Genomic DNA, 16,643 nt, shown 5'->3' on the forward strand with positions numbered 1-16,643 from the left:
CGCATTTCCGGGAAATATAAATCCAATTGAAAAGGCCCAATTTTCAAATAATTGTTGCGGCCAGAGTTGAGTCGGAAATAAAGTCCTGCCTGTATATGTAATACAGGGATAAAAGTCGACTATTCCCTTGGGTGATTGCTGATATTTGACTTTATTCCCTTGTTACGTAATGTAGTATTGCAAGCAATTTAGATCTCTTTAGAAAAATAGAAGCATAAAGTACCAAAATGTTAAACGAAAGCAATGATATAGATGCTTTGTTTCAAAATGATAAAAAATACTTTCCATTCGTTCAATTTTACTTTCCGCGATGGCGGATTTTATACAGAAAACTATTTACTACAAATCGACTGTGTTCAAAGTCGGAACGTTTCTGTGTTTCCAATACTTGTTATTTTTTTCAGTTTTCAATTTCATGCATTCTTTTCCGTTGTACAGACCGCTCTGTCTCGCTCTCTCTCCTTCTAACAAGGTGACATCACTGGATGGGGATCACGGATTTCAAAGCGCTTTTTGGGTAGAAAAGTGCCTCATAATAAAAAACGACAGGCCAAGCGGCAGTTCTCAATTCGAAGTCGTTTTCGAGAAAAAACTGGTTTCAAAAGCATAGATCTATTCATATACCTGCTCCCGGGTACGATCCCGACCAAGATTAATTTTTTTTTTTCTTTTCTGATTCATGTTTTCCTTTTTTGCTACCCGACAGCGCGTGTTTATCTATCAACAATTTTGTCAATTTACCTATAAAATGAGTGGATTGTAAGGCTATTATTTTTCATAATTGAACACGGATTTATTACACAATATTACAAAGGTTTAAAACGTATTTTGGATAGCAATTTTACTGTCAAAGCATGAAAGACACGATGACTTCAATCACTAAATCACATCTTCGTGTTATTTTCAACATACTGAAACAATTTTTTTCAGTAACTTTGGCATTGTTGAATATTTAATTCTATAGCACAATTGGCCCGATATTTTATTACAATAGAGAAAGATCGATAATCGATGTTAAATCGACGAAAATTTGATAAAAAATCTTGCCGGTTCGGCCGTTAAATTAGCGAAAAAAAGGAGCTTTTTGCACTTTCCGATTACTGTATTAAGTATTTATAAATTCCAGCTAATGTGCATGAGGGTAATTTTGGTTTTTTGAAGACGTGAGTATAGATACAACTGAATATTTGTTGAAATCGATAAAAGAAATATTATTCAATCAATGAAAGAAAAAAAAATTTGTTGTACCCGCGGCCTTGGAGGCCGCGTAAAAATATTCCATACAAAATGCAAAAAAAAAAAATAAATAAAATATATACGTGTGTGAATACATACAATTTCTTTTCAAATCCAATAAAAGTAATGAAATTAATGTGAAATCCAGTGATACTTAAAAACTTGATTTTAATACGATAGTGCGATTTAATTAGCATTATTGATTTTTAGACACTATTCAAATATAATTTAGTCCATTAGAGACGCTTCAATCTTTCAGCACTTTTCGTGTTATTTTTTTTTTCTTCTCTGCTTGGTCGTCGTATTAAATTTTTTACCAAACTGAGTCGACTCAACGTTGTCCAATGTTGCCCAGTATTGCCCAACATTGCCGAATACAATTTCATGATAATCGATTTTTAAGCTATCGATAACACAGGAAAATCGTAATTACTTGGCAATGAAATCTTTAATTGAGGAAAGAAGCCAGATTTCGTTGTTACTTTTGTAAATTGCGGATAAAAAAATTCCACTCTTGGTGAATTTTATTATTATTTTTCATTCTCATCGGTTGGTTAGAAGTTTCGTATTTTGAGAATTCCGGTTCATTACAACGGAAAAAGTAAAGATAAATCATGCCGGTACAATTTTTTACACAGTTTCGTACCGTAAGTTTCGCTATCCGTTTCATTTCCGCTCATCTTGCACTCTCCGTTTTTCCATCCTCATCCTCATTACCGTATCATCATCCTCCTTGTCTGGGTTCTAATTGATAGATAGATTATTTTATCAAAGCCTGGTATTGCGGGATATACGACTATCGTTCATTTTATTACCGTACAACATCGGCCGATGCATGTATAATTCAATTTGCACCACACCGCGCAACGCGGATTAGATTACATAACAATTTAAGTGCCTCGTTAACTATTTTACCTATCGAGCGATGCATCTGCTTACAATTGACCAGGCACATAGGGCATTCCATGGAAAATCGATGCAGTCGGCTGTTTCCGAGGTCCCTCCCCCCTCGCCCTTCCGATCATTTTCAAGTGGGCACAATTTTCAAAGTCAGATATCCACTAGCTTCGGTTTTTTATAAATTTTCATCTTTCCATTTTTTTTTTATCACTCGTCATGAAATTGTTATACATGTATATGACGATTAATGTATATGCATGTTTTTTTTTTTTTTGTTTGCCATTTTACTCTCAAGTTTCAAAAACAGTCCCGCAAGTTTTCGAACATCATTTCTACGGACGTAAAGTATTACGTTATATTGCGCATCGCAATTATAAGCATAGAATTGCGTGTAACTTTATCGGTGAGTATGTTATACTTAGACACGGCTGATTACGCATACCTTTTGATCGGTTGGAACGAATCGAGGATACAGTCTGAGTAAATAGAAATAATGAGGGTAAGAAAAAGGTGAAAAAAAATTTAAAACCCAAGCTATTAGTTGTTATCATTTTCGAACAAGTCACAAGTTCGTACGATAATTTTAGAATGAATTCAAACCGAACATCCAATTTTTAATTTTTTTTAACCATATATCTGGAGGAGAGAACCTTTTATCAAAATTTCAACTCACGATGTAGGTTGATCGGTTTACTTTTTACGCTTACAGAACGTAATTTGCAGAAAGAAAGAAAAAAAAAATAAAATATATAAATAAATAAAACATACACGGGCAAAGAGATTGAAACGTTTTGAAAAATCGAAAATGGAACGTTTAACGAAACTCGACGTGATATCGTGAAACGATTTCCCAGATGTCAGAATAGTTTTCGAAAGGGAAATATATAGCTAAAGGAGTTGGAATTTTCTAGAGCGTGAAGAGAGAAACGGTGTGATCATTGAAAAAAAAAAATAAATAAAAAATCACCGATCTAATCCGGTCTCGATCAAACTTGGAATGCTCTAGTTTAATATACATATCATATGCAACAAGTATATGATATTTATCGTAATGATGTAAACTAGGTGATCCGACCTTTACGAGAAGGATTTGAATAATTTCAAGGAACGATCGAAAGGACACAGAAAATAGCGATAGAAATTCAAAGAATGTACGTGTGATGAATAAACAAATAAAAGCGAATGAATAATTCATCGTACAGGGTTGTAAGAAAAAAAATCAAAATCAACTATCTACTCGACGCTGCGTTAATAACGATGACGGTGATGACGGCGATAATGTTGGACAGATATTATCTGCGATTTTTTCGAACGAAGATGATCAAGCTGGTATTTACGACGCGGTGTTGAAACGTTCACCTGTATTCGGCAGGTGGTGTTATACGTATGTGTGCCGGAATCGATGGTTCGAAACGGCCCTGTTCCGTCCCTTGGCTTTATGCGATTCCTGACGTGAGTATAGAGCTAATTGCCAACAGCGACAACGTGCAGACAGTGATCGGCTGTGAAGGTGGTCGGATCGATATTTTGTATTTGAGAAACAAGGTTGTATCGATTTCATATCATTTTTTCTATTCTTCTTATCACATCTCGCGTGTGATATTTACAATTTTAATTTTTTTCGCTCAGTGTTCACAAACAATTTCCTCAATATTTTCGATAAATTCCGCGTTCAAACGCCGTAAATTGAACAATCATTATTCAGTTAACGTTAGAAAGTGACCAAGAGGAAGGCGACAACCATTTTTTTCGCACGAGAAGAAAAAAAAAAATGGAACAAGAAAAAATCGGTAATCAAATAGTGCTAACAATAATAAGAATAATTTAATAATAATAACAGTGTTAGTAATAATTATCAGTTATTACCATTACACGTGGTGTAATAATTTTAACCCTACAACTCATGACTTCATTTTGCCAACTTCAAACGCATTACTGGGGTCCGATAGCAACCCAGGCTTTTCTTTATCATAAAACCAGCCATGTGCTGGTAAACGGACTTTATCGTACATGATTTTCCTCTTTTCTTTATTTCCTCAAGGAAGAGAACGGTGAACGAGAAATCGGATTTTATTTACACTTAGTTAATGAAAAACCCATTCGAAGATTCAAAACCACGTAGCGATAGCGACGCTGAGCGTAGTTCAAAATTTGCGTGAGATGCGTTTGGCCCCAGTTATGAATTGTAAGGTTAAATGAATATAATTTTCGTTACGTGTTACACGTAAACGGAACAATTTATTAGGCACCAATAGAGAAAAAGTTCAAGGTGCGTACCTGTTTCTAATTCTTATTATTTAGTTTTCGATTATTTATAGATTATACAATTCATGACTCATGTCAACTTTACTGGTATAATTCCTTTCAATCCATACAATTTGATGAAACGGAGAAAACAAATTCCCACAAATTTTTGTCTCACAATGAAATTTGGTTTTCATATTGGTCTCTCGCTTGTTGTATCTCATTCAGTTCTGAATAGATTTTCTTTTGTTTCGGCTGGATTTTTTTACGTCACACTCGCGATTGCGGAATTGTAAAATGTTTGTGAAAGATTGAAAATCCGAAATCTGACGTAACATGAAAATCTTACGTTGTAAACGGATCTCAGTTCGAAATTGTAACGGGAATCTTTCTCCACATGCATATAATATGATTTACGTTATGCTACATAATTACTAATTTGTCTTTTTCACTTTTTTATGTTTTGCATTTTTTTTTGTGTGTTTCTCGCGATACACTGAATACCATGTATGAATTTTTGAAAATTATGAAAATACAACATGGTTTAACGAAATTATCAAAGATGCGACAGAAAACCAAACGTTAAAAAAATAACGACTCACAAGATTAAAATTCGCATTCAAATTCTTGTATTCAGGTTAAAGGCTATTTCATTTCCAGATGCTCTACTTATCATTATTTACACAGCTGCATGCGTTCGAATATGTATTCTCATATCCATATTTGTATTTTTATAAAAGGATAAATTATAAATGATGTTTTTATTACAACTTTAGTAATAGGATAAACATTGTCCATTCAATTTCCCACTTTGAACATGTTTATATATTTACACCGTGACAAAAACGTCTTCTTCCAGAAATCAAATAATAATTAATAGGAGGGTCAGTTATTTGTTTTGATTTTTTATGTAATCTGACAGAACTTTAAAATATTGGAAAATTTTTCTATTGGCTTACACGATTTGAGGCAACTTTAAAAGAGTTGAGCTTAATGTATTTCCCGTCATTATTTTTATTAACACTTCGTACTTATAAAAGTTTTCGCCCTTCAATTTTGTTTCAGCAGTGCAAAAGTAGGATTTATGAGCTTCTGTGAGAGTAAAACTCTCGCTGGCTTGTATGATCTGTGCGTAGAAGGAAAAAAGTGGAAGTACAGTCCGTTATTGTTTTCTTTGAGTTTGGAAAACAGAAAAATAGTTGAACAAAAATTATGGATACTAGAGAGAAACACCAAGGACGTAGAAATCCCCAGGAATCGTCAAACATAATCAGTTTGTTGTTCTTTGGGTAAGGTATAAATTATTTTATAGTATTGCATAACGGGTAAACGTGTAAAAAAGACAGGGAAAGGAGAGAATAAAAGTGAAAAGAGTTGGAAATAATGAAAAGAGTAAAATAAAGGAAAATTGAGTACATCACATTACGAATGCCGAATTGTCGAATGTCTTACCTCACGTTCCACAAATATGTCTAACTTTGAAAAATATTTCTTCTGAACAACGTCTGAATGTTATCGTTTCCAAGGAACACGTTATACGCACGTAAAACGTCGCGTATTATTTCAGAATTCTTACATAAACACATTTGCATAAAATAAATATCGTTTTGTTATTGTTTCCATTATTAATAACATGAACCGTATGGGAAAAATGAAAGAAAAGAAAAACATAGAACAATAAAAATATCACCGTATTTCTATTTCTTTTGAGGCTACAATTTTGTCACCTTCATCGTGCAATAGAAAAAGACGGCGTAGATAGAGAAATACTAGTACTCGTATACAATTGAACGCGATAATACTACATAATCGATATTTGATACCGTAGTTACGACGAACACTGGCTCGAATAATTTTTTACATAAGTTGTCGCGTATTTTTTCAGCGAACGTACACCTGCTTACTAGGTAAAAACTGTTTTCTATTTTACTTCTTGCAATAATAATTCGCACGCGAATGACAATGTACGTATTTTTCAACTTATTACAGGTGTATGCATACATAAACGTAAATAACTAATTACCGATAAGAAACGGGCAAGAACTGTGTCAAACGCATAAATCAGTCAACCTGATATTTATTTAAATTTATTTTTTAATATTTTTAATCATTTATCGATTTCGTTCAATTTTGTTCATTTGAAGTGAAGGAAAACTTGCATTCAAAGATCGAAGAATTTATCACCGCGACAATAAGAATGTAATTTTAAATTTACCAATTATATGCATCAGAATTGTAAATTGCAGATGGATGATACCGATATTCTGGAAAGGTGCAAAACGTGATCTGCAAGTAACAGATTTGTACGATCCGCTAAAATACGACGAATCTGGAAGCCTTGGGGACCGACTTCAGACGTAAGAATATCATATAAGTTTTTTGTTATAGTTTTAAAATTTAAATATACTATGACATCAAGAAGTATAAAATTTGACTATTCGTGGAAGCTCCAAGATTTCTCGTCTAGATTTCTACTTGATATTAATTGTAATTAATTTATCGATCGAACAGACTAGCAGCAATGCAGAAAAAAATCAACATGGCCACCTTTACTCCGCTTACGATTCTAGTTTGACTGCAAAACGATTCCCAGTGCTTCAAATTTCTCGGTGTTTATTTCGGGTACAAAAATACGATGGCAAGAATTATTCGGTCATAATTGCTTTTTCACAGAATACTTCGAAACTGAGAATTGAGCGAGTGAAATGTTATACACTGTATTTGGCACGTATTTTGAGGGAAATTAGATTCAGCAGATAATCTTGAACTAGATGGGCGAATATCCGAGAATCTGTAATGAGAGCCGTAGCAAAATTCGATGCTTGCGCATTATGTGGACATACCTACAGAACTGTTATATCACACTACTCAAGAGTTTTACACACGTTGCGCTTAGGCGGTCTGTAATCAAGCTGGAATAACGAGCGTGTATTAGGCAGTAGCATTAAAAATCAATATAATTCTATTAACAACATACTATGGCTGGTTGAGATGTTATGCATTGCGAAATAACGTGTCGGTTATAATTGTACACATCTGTGGAAATATTGACGCGTTGTGAAAAGGTATATGAATGACTAAGCTATGTGTGTAACATACTTACAAGTAATTCGAAAGAAAAATAAAAGGAACGGTTTTTCAAAAAGTGAAATGGGTCAATGGATTTATTGAATAATAAACGCGAATGAAAGATAACCCACCTTGATTTTCGCTATTTTTCGAATTGTACCAACTATTTTTCGGTGTACGAAAATCTTGTTTTGAACATCTTTTTTTGGGTTTCGTGTTTGAGCCAATTTTGTTCACGTCATATCATGTAGGTAGTTCTGAGTAAAAGCAAGTCACGTTCATGGCTGGTTTCAGAATACGAGTATACAAGTTAGATAATGATGTTGATCAAAGGATTTGTACATTTATATCACAGAAAATCCACGGAGCTTATGTAAAAGCGTAACCGTGAAATACTGTATTTCACCTCATTGTCAGCCTTGTATTAGCTTATCTTGATTACAGTTTTTCTCAGTACAGTCATTTATTATACGAGTTTACACTTACACTACATTTTTAATTCTTTTCTTATTTCAATCCTAATATACAATTTCCCAATACAGATAAAATCAAGTTCAGGGTTGTTTGACTTGACGAGAAATGGCTACGAAAAATCCAGCTAATCGTTCAAGACATAATCTACGAAAAATTTCAATTGCAAGTTGGAAAGAAAGTAGAATGTTTAAAAAGAATTATAATTTTTCCACACAGAGAATGGGAAAAAGAATTGATAAAAGCGGATGGTGAGTTGGTACTGGGAAAAGACGGCAAGAAGAAGGCGAGGAAGCAGCCAAGCTTGACTTGGGCGATAGTGAGGGTGTTCTGGGTTCGCTACATGATTCAGGGGCTGCTGTTGTTCGTGCAGTTGATGGTGTTGAAGATACTCCAGCCAATACTGCAAGGTTGGATAATCGACTACTTCAATCCGGGCCAAGATACGATCACGCGTAACGATGTTTTCCTCTACGCTGGCTACCTGATCCTCGTCACATTGGGAATAGTTTTCATAACCCATCACACAAATCTGCAAGTGCAAAAAGTTGGCATGTGCATCAGGGTGGCCTGCTGTTCACTGATATATAGAAAGGTAAAGACGAGGCAAATCTGCATGGAAGCTTTTCGAAGTTTTCAAATTTCATTTATACAACGACAACCGATTGAAAAATTCTGTCGGAGATAATTTTTTTCAAAAGTATGTAGATAGAGCTTCGTATGCTCTGTGAAATGTTTTGCGGTGTCCACGATATCTCAAAATTGGCTCAACCAACCTTGCCGGATGCCGTCCCTCTGACATTGAACTGAAGTTACACTTACAAATTTCACTTCGATAATACGTAGGTTTCACGGTGAAGCTAAGAATTTTCTAAAGTGTATTATCACTGAAATTACATTAAAAGCATACCAAAGTCCCACCGAAAAATCATTGAAAAGATTTCTTACCGCACTGAAATTAAACTGAATTCTACAGTCATACTTATAACTGAAATCCACAGAAATTAAAAAATGCGGAAATATTGTGTTTTGAAAAACACTCGGTGATTTTTTGGCGGTACCAGAGTGGATTTTGGTAAAATCGTAGTGAAAAAATTTCGCAACTACATCGAAGAATTGAGTGGAATTTGAGTTACCTGGAATGTCACTCTAATATCATTGATTTTGGGATCTACCGAAAAAACTCTACTTATAACACGATGGGACCAAATCCGTCGGGAAATTTTTTTAAAATTTGGAGCCAGATGCAGTATTCTTGGATACTTTATTCTCTTTGCCGTATTCCAGGTTTTTTTTCTGTCAACTAACTAAAACAGTCGTAAAATTCTTATAAAAAACCGAATTTCAACTTCACTGTCCACCGTTTTGCCCCAGAAAAAAATTTAACATAGTGGCAAAAAGTATAGTGGCATCAATTATCTAAGAATACTGTTCCCAAATTTGAAGTAAATCGTTTCAGCCGTTTCTGAGATATCGTGGGAATCACAAAACATGTCACCGATTGATACGATTAATGTTTCGGTGAATTATAACGCTTTCAATCGATTAATTCTAATGAAAAGAATATGTCAATGAAGCTCGGTCTACATACTTTTCACTAAAACAAACCACAACAAACTCGAATAACAATCGGTTCTTGAGGTATGAATTTACAAAATACCTAGATAAATGGCATCCAACCGCTTTCTTTCCTCTTCAGGTTCTTCGGCTCAATCAGGCTGCATTGAACAATACCGCTGCTGGCCAGGTGGCCAACTTGATCAGCAACGACGTGGCGCGTTTCGATTTCGTCCCGCTGTTTCTTCACTTCGTTTGGATCATGCCGATGCAGGTGAGGAAATTTCACAACTCTGATTCGAAACACGATCAACTCTTCCGACGCTTATTTTGTTCTCTGGATTCATAGCTTTGCTGCAGTAACCACTGAGGTTATTGCTCAAAGACTGTAGTAGTACTGGCTTTGAACACAACCTGATCGTTCGATTACAGGTGCTACTGATAGGCTACGTGATGTGGCAGTCGGTTGGCATTGCTGCTTTGGTTGGAATCGGAGCGATGATGCTGCAGACCATACCGATTCAAGGTTACATGAGCCACGTGAGCGCGAAATTCAGGTCGAAGATCGCGGTCAAGACTGACCACCGGGTGCAACTGATGAGCGAACTGATTTCCGGGATACAGGTAACGTGCACCGCTTGCGAATTGCCGTCTTGTTAATTCTCACGAAGGAAATATGGTCAATTCACAGGTGGTCAAAATGTACTCGTGGGAAAAGCCATTTGATTTGATAGTGTCGAAGGTTCGAGCACTCGAAATGAAACTAATTGCTGTCACGACCTACCTGAGAGGAATTTACCTCAGTATTATGGTCTTCTCCGAACGAATGACGCTCTACTTGACCCTTATCACCTTTGTACTCATGGGCAATACCCTTACTGCTGATGTATCGTTCGTGCTGTCTACCTTGTTCAACGTTCTGCAAATGACATGCGCAATTTGCTTTCCGCAAGCAATCATAATGGCTGGCGAAACCGCGGTGTCACTGAAGAGATTGACGGTAAGTTTGACGCTGTTCTTTGTGTTTCTGAACACTGAAGGTAATGGTGCATCTATTTTTTTCAGGATTTCTTACTACTGGATGAGATCAAAGTTCCCGAAAATGTGAATAAGAAACTGAAAAATGGCACGGTGCATGCGGAAAAGGAGATGACAGGTCAACGGTTCGAAAACGGGGTCGGGATTGAGATGGTAAACGTGGCAGCGAACTGGGTCCACGGTCAGCTGCCGCCAACTTTGTGTCAAGTGACAATGAACGTTGGGGTTCAATCACTTTCCGTCCTCGTGGGCTCTGTCGGCTCGGGTAAATCATCGTTGCTGCACCTGATACTAGGTGAGCTGCGACCGGGAGCCGGAAGCGTGAATTTATACACCAGCGAAAACGGCGTCAAAACGATCATCAGCCCCAAGGACATTCGTATTTCGTACGCAAGTCAGGATCCTTGGCTTTTCTCAGCCTCCATTCGTGACAATATTCTGTTCGGTCAGCCTTACGACAGGATCAGGTACCAGGAGGTGGGTTAAGATCATTCGTGCTTTGTCAGCTTGCTAGGCTTTGAATCGCTCAGCCAGGTCACAATGAGTGTTGAATTGTAAACCATTGTGGTACTGTTTCAGGTCACCAGAGTCTGTGCTTTGCTGAAGGACTTCGAACAGCTACCTCAGGGTGACATGAGCTTCGTTGGCGAAAGAGGTGCATCCTTGTCCGGAGGACAGAGAGCTCGAGTTAATCTGGCCAGAGCCGTTTACAGAGACGCTGATCTATACTTGCTTGATGATCCACTCAGTGCAGTCGACGCTCGAGTAGGTCGTCACTTGTTCGAGGAGTGCATCCAGGGATACCTGAAGGGAAAAACCCGCATCCTAGTCACTCATCAACTCCAGTACCTTTCGCAAGCGGACAGCATTATCGTTTTAGACCGCGTAAGATTTCCCATGAACTGATTCACCTTCATCACTCAGGTCTCTTCTGTCTGTGTTCTGTTTTTTATTGTAATTCACCGATGCTCCTGTGCTTCCATGATTTCATGCCAATAAATAAAATCTCATACTTATCCTTTACTCGAGCTTAAACGACGTTTTTCAGGGCACCGTTGAACATCAGGGCACGTACAGTGAGCTGGGCAAGACAAACATCACCCATGTTCTGGACTCTCATGATTCCGAGAAACGCAAGATCGAAGAAACTGCTGAAGGAGAAAACAATGACCCAAATGTAATTCTAGTTTCTCTATTTCTACACCAGAGAATTACAAGGAGTGGGTGAATCTATCTACATGTCTATTTCCATTATGTGTAATCGAAGGTCACGACCACAAATGGTACATGTCGAAGTGTATCAAGTACTGAAGACTTGTATCTAGCGATAAATCATATTTAAAGTCGGATTTTACTAAAGAATCAAGTAATCGAATGGTTTGAAAGTCATTGTAATGAATGCCCAATTTTGTAAAATGGCCTTGCATAATTGATCTACTTACTTAAAAAAAAAGGTCAAACAGACTGATAAGTGAAGAGGATTGTTGAGGGTATTGAAATATTTGAGATCAACGCTGAATGACAAGTTGAAATACTGTTTCAGACGCATGCATCATCGGAAGGCGACGACGTTGACCGGATTTCCCAGGTCGCGGAGAGCGTTGAGGAGTACAGAGACGTGAGCGAGGAGGAGATGGCCACTGGAGAAATGTCGAACAAGGTGTACTGGGGCTACTTTAAAGCTGGTGGAAATACCTGTTTCCTGGCCTTTCTTCTGCTAGTCTTCATCGCAGCTCAGCTGTCTTCTAGCGGCACTGACTACTGGGTGACCTACTGGACGAACCAGGAGATCCTCAAGGCCGTCAGTTCCTCGAATAGCTCTGTTAGAGCCGGGAACGACAGCAAAGGTGCAACGACGCCATTCTACGACGAGTACGGAGTTTTCCGGACAGACTTGGCGGTCTATATTTACACGGGGTGCATCATCCTCTGTATCTTCCTCACCTCGATGCGGAGCTTCCTTTTCATGCGCAACTGCATCAACTCCAGTCGAAATATTCACAATACCATGTTCTCGAATCTTCTGAGAGCCACGATGAGATTTTTCAATACCAATCCATCTGGTACGTCGAAATTGTTTATGTTTTTGAGATTGCCTGAGGTACTGATTATTTGTCTCTTATTTTCCACCCAGGAAGAATTCTCAATCGCTTTTCCAAGGATATTGGCTCGATGGACGAACTTCTACCTAGAGTGATGCTTGAGACTCTTCAGATATTCAGTATCATGATTGGAATTCTGATCATGGTTGTGGTTGTCAATTACTGGATGGCCATACCAACTGTCATCATGATTTCTATATTCTACGTAATCAGGGTCTACTTTCTCAAAACTGCCCAGGACGTTAAGCGGCTGGAAGGAATCAGTAAGTCTCAGAAATTTTTCACTTTTCACATGCGTGAACAAAATTAGGTATATGCATCATAGTTTACAACGGCTGTATCAATTTTCAGCCAAGAGTCCCGTCTTCTCTCACGTAACCTCCACTCTTGATGGGCTGACAACGATTCGAAGCAGAGGCTCTCCAGTCGCAGTAATGCTGCGCAAGGAATTTGACGACTATCAGGACTCGCACACCGCAGCCTGGTACTTGACCATCGCCTCTGGAACCGCCTTTGGTTTCTTCTTGGATTTAATTTCCTGCTGTTTTATCACCTGCGTCTGTTTCTCCTTCATCCTCCTGGACGACGGTTGGTTTCAAGCAGGCCACAAGCTTCCCATATCGAATAAATTTCTCAATAACTGCTCGACCGTTTTCAGGATACACACTCGGTGGCTCTGTTGGACTTGCCATTTCGCAATCCCTGATATTAACCGGCATGGTCCAATACGGAATCAAGCAGAGCACCGACGTAATCTCTCAAATGACGTCTGTTGAGCGGGTGTTACAGTACACCACTTTACCTCAGGAGGGACCTTTCACCACTGACAACCCGCCTCCACCCACGTGGCCTTCCAAGGGTGCCCTAGTCTTCAAGGAGGTGTCCATGAAATACGCTGAGGACAAACCGCCGGTGCTGAAGGTGAATTGATCGAAACAAGATTAATGGTATTGAGAATTACAAAGGCTATAAAGTCTATAGGGATTTTGTACGCTGATTCTGATAGTTCATCGACGGGTTCTGCTTCACGGGAAACTTTCACCGAGCTTTCGTAGATTATCTGATATGATTTTTCAACTAGGTGTCGAAAGATGTACCCTGATTTCAATGTTGACATAAGAATTTGTTATGTCATTAAATTTTTAAGTGGAGTATCAGTCGTTTTGAACTGATCTAGCGTGTTCTTAAGGCTTCGAGTTATGATTGTTCATTAGATGTGGAAGCTCTTAACCCAGAAATTTTGTAGCAGTGCCACACTGCTTAATCCTCAAAACTGTTTCTACAGAACCTGAACGTGAACATAAAGCCTGGCTGGAAGATCGGTATAGCAGGAAGAACCGGGGCTGGGAAATCCTCACTGATCTCAGCGCTGTTTCATCTCACCGGAGATGGACTGGAGGGAGAAATTCTGTTGGACGGGATCGACACGAAGTCGATTGGACTACAGGAGTTGCGACCTCGGATTTCGATCATCCCTCAGGAGCCGATTCTGTTTTCGGCGAGTCTCCGTTACAATCTAGATCCTTTTGACCAGTATTCGGACACCCAGCTTTGGGACAGTCTGCGCGAAGTAGAACTTGGAGACGCGATTCCGTCACTGGAATTTCAGGTCGCTGGTGGCGGAGCCAATCTCAGTGTTGGACAACGCCAATTAATTTGCTTGGCCAGAGCGATTCTCAGAAACAACCGTTTACTGGTTCTCGATGAAGCCACCGCCAACGTTGACCGAGGGTGAGTGTGACTTTAGTATTATACAACGACCCCAAAGACGCTGTAACAGGTCTACTGAAATGTTGATTTCGACTGCTTCTGACCGAAGAACGGTCACATTCATTGGCTTTCAAACGCATGCTCATATTCATGCATCAATCCTATGATGATCTAATCAATCTTTCAATTTCTCAGCACCGACGCGTTAGTTCAGAACACAATCAGACGAAGGTTCGCCGATTGCACTGTACTGACCATAGCTCATCGTCTGAACACGATAATGGACAGTGACCGAGTGATAGTGATGGAAGGCGGTCGTATAGTGGTAAGTGTAACGACGTGAACCCCAGCCAAGAATTGCAGTGCGGTCTCGCTTAATCGAAACTCTGCTTCCGTACAAATCCACAGGAATTCGGTCACCCTCATGTCCTCCTGAAAAACCGGAACGGTCCGCTGTCGCTGATGGTGCAGCAAACCAGCAAGGGCATGGCAGAAAAGCTCGCCGAGATTGCCGAGGAAGCTTATCAAACGAACCCCGAGTTTGCCCAGGCATACAAAAGCGGCGTCATCGTCGACGGCAGTAACAACCAGATTACCTATCTCTGATGCGACGAGGAAAATGAAAGCTGACGGAATTTTTTACTGCCCTCGGGGATGCCGTATTTTTATGTTACATACAACATTTGTATTCGAAATTTCTGAAGATTGACAAAGCTCTGTCAGTGGATTGAATAGAATCTTGAATTTTAACATACGTAATTTAAATATCTTTGATATTTCTGGAAACACTGAGAAAAAATAACGATGAAACTAATCTCCGGTTCCAGTCTGTTCTTGTGAAGTTTGATGAGAATTCGATTGAGAGACACGTCTGTGAAACCACTGAATCAGTTTTATTGAGACGTCGGATTAATGCAAGTGTCTAATTCTTCAGTCTTCTTCAGAATTGTTTGAACCAAAGATACACTTCGTCTGAAATATTGTATTATATAAATAGGATATGTATACTATGCTAGCAGCTAGCTCGGTGCTGCGAGTATTCATTTATTGTTCCAATCAATAATTATTGCCAATCCACGGTAACAATGACGAATAATAGTCGCACAAGTGATTGCATCGATACAATGCTTGATTAGATATGTTGTGTACATTACATTAATTATAGTGAATTGAGGTACTGATGTGTATATGAGCACCAGTGATTTACTATTAGAAAAACATTATTCGGTACATTAATAACCATATTCGTCAGTGTGTAATAAACTCGTGAAATTGATAATTATTTCGCAGTAACGTAATGAGGGATGCATGCTCCTTTTTCGACTTCTTATGCACGTCAAGAGGTTCGGCAAAGTTGCAGACTAAATATACAGTATATGAATATACTGCACACGTGTATAGCATTTTTCGTACCTAGGCTAAGTAGGATTTTACGAACCGATTGAGGATTGTGCATCGGAGGACCGGGTTTAAAAAATCGGTCAGTTAAGGGTGGAATGCCTTATACACATAGGGTCGTTAGATGATATATGAGCCCATGAAATGAAGTAGGTGATACGAAATGACTCTAATATCGAAGAACAATAGGCGTCGAAGATGTGACGCAAGACGAAAAGGAACATTTGCTCCATTCTCTTTATATCGTGACATGATTCTTCCAATTCCAGAACACGAATTATTTCAACTGTGACGGAATACGTGACCTGACCTAACGAAATCAAAACAAAAAGTTTGTACTGTTGGATGACTTTCTTTTCGGTCGAAACTAACAAAATTGTGACGAAAGTGACAAAATTGGCTTTTCTATGACAAAACGCGATTTTCACAGTTTTGAAACACACAGAATGAAACGTTTCAACCGAATAAAAAATAAATAAATTGATACTACCCTCCCGGCACATCTTTTACAGATTTTGTCGATGTAACTTTCAAAATAAAAAACTTGAATAAAAAAAATCATGTTGACTTGTACTTCGAGAACCAATGTTCTTGCAATAGACTTTAAAATAATCGTAACTAACATAGTTTTGTAATAAAAAACAAAACAACAGCAAGAAAAATACTTACGTTTTTCAGCAAACACACAATGGTGCATTCGGAACGCCATCGAATTCAAAGGGGCATGTTGCGACACGAAAGCCGCTTCTTGCTCTCCTCGTAACCCCCCCCCCCCCCCCCCCCCCCGCCTTGTTATCTCTGTTGGTTCTTGAGTTAGTAGCGTTCTTTTAACCAGGAATGGGCATATTTGTACGTTTTAAGTCCAAAATACAGAAGTACAAAATTACGTAGTACTGATCAAATTATCAATACAGTTGG

General features: G+C 38.4%; 1 protein-coding gene and 1 long non-coding RNA gene across 3 annotated transcripts; one reads left to right on the forward strand and one right to left on the reverse strand.

Moving 5' to 3' along the window:
• Window positions 1-1,450: 1,450 nt before the first annotated feature.
• LOC124304681 (uncharacterized) lies at window positions 1,451-2,398 on the reverse strand. The gene is made up of 3 exons (XR_006908246.1): window positions 2,152-2,398; window positions 1,883-1,980; window positions 1,451-1,639 (listed from the first exon to the last, which is right to left on the reverse strand). It is a non-coding gene; the product is annotated as an uncharacterized LOC124304681 (long non-coding RNA).
• Window positions 2,399-3,615: 1,217 nt separating this feature from the next.
• On the forward strand, window positions 3,616-15,931 carry LOC124306145 (ATP-binding cassette subfamily C member 4-like). 2 transcript variants are annotated; one of them, XM_046766384.1, is made up of 17 exons: window positions 3,616-3,926; window positions 5,446-5,669; window positions 6,627-6,737; window positions 8,140-8,515; window positions 9,620-9,751; window positions 9,910-10,101; window positions 10,169-10,477; window positions 10,543-10,992; window positions 11,095-11,400; window positions 11,564-11,692; window positions 12,059-12,578; window positions 12,650-12,880; window positions 12,969-13,205; window positions 13,276-13,538; window positions 13,903-14,348; window positions 14,523-14,652; window positions 14,736-15,931. In XM_046766384.1, exons 2-17 carry the CDS (start codon window positions 5,593-5,595, stop codon window positions 14,931-14,933), a joined length of 4,107 nt encoding a protein of 1,368 aa, XP_046622340.1. In that variant the 5' UTR covers window positions 3,616-3,926; window positions 5,446-5,592; the 3' UTR covers window positions 14,934-15,931. The 2 variants fall into 2 exon arrangements, with proteins under 2 accessions (XP_046622340.1, XP_046622341.1); XM_046766385.1 differs by having other exon boundaries at window positions 5,449-5,669.
• Window positions 15,932-16,643: the final 712 nt, after the last annotated feature.

Source organism: Neodiprion virginianus, chromosome 5 (genome assembly GCF_021901495.1).
Source record: "Neodiprion virginianus isolate iyNeoVirg1 chromosome 5, iyNeoVirg1.1, whole genome shotgun sequence".
Taxonomy (NCBI): domain Eukaryota; kingdom Metazoa; phylum Arthropoda; class Insecta; order Hymenoptera; family Diprionidae; genus Neodiprion; species Neodiprion virginianus.

Excerpts from the sequence above, each read along its gene's own strand:
- LOC124306145 (XM_046766384.1), top strand. The coding sequence starts at position 5,593 with ATGGATACTAGAGAGAAACACCAAGGACGTAGAAATCCCCAGGAATCG. Across the intron at positions 10,993-11,094 it reads ACAGGATCAGGTACCAGGAG|GTCACCAGAGTCTGTGCTTT; the intron begins GTGGGTTAAGAT and ends GTACTGTTTCAG. Across the intron at positions 13,206-13,275 it reads CTTCATCCTCCTGGACGACG|GATACACACTCGGTGGCTCT; the intron begins GTTGGTTTCAAG and ends GACCGTTTTCAG.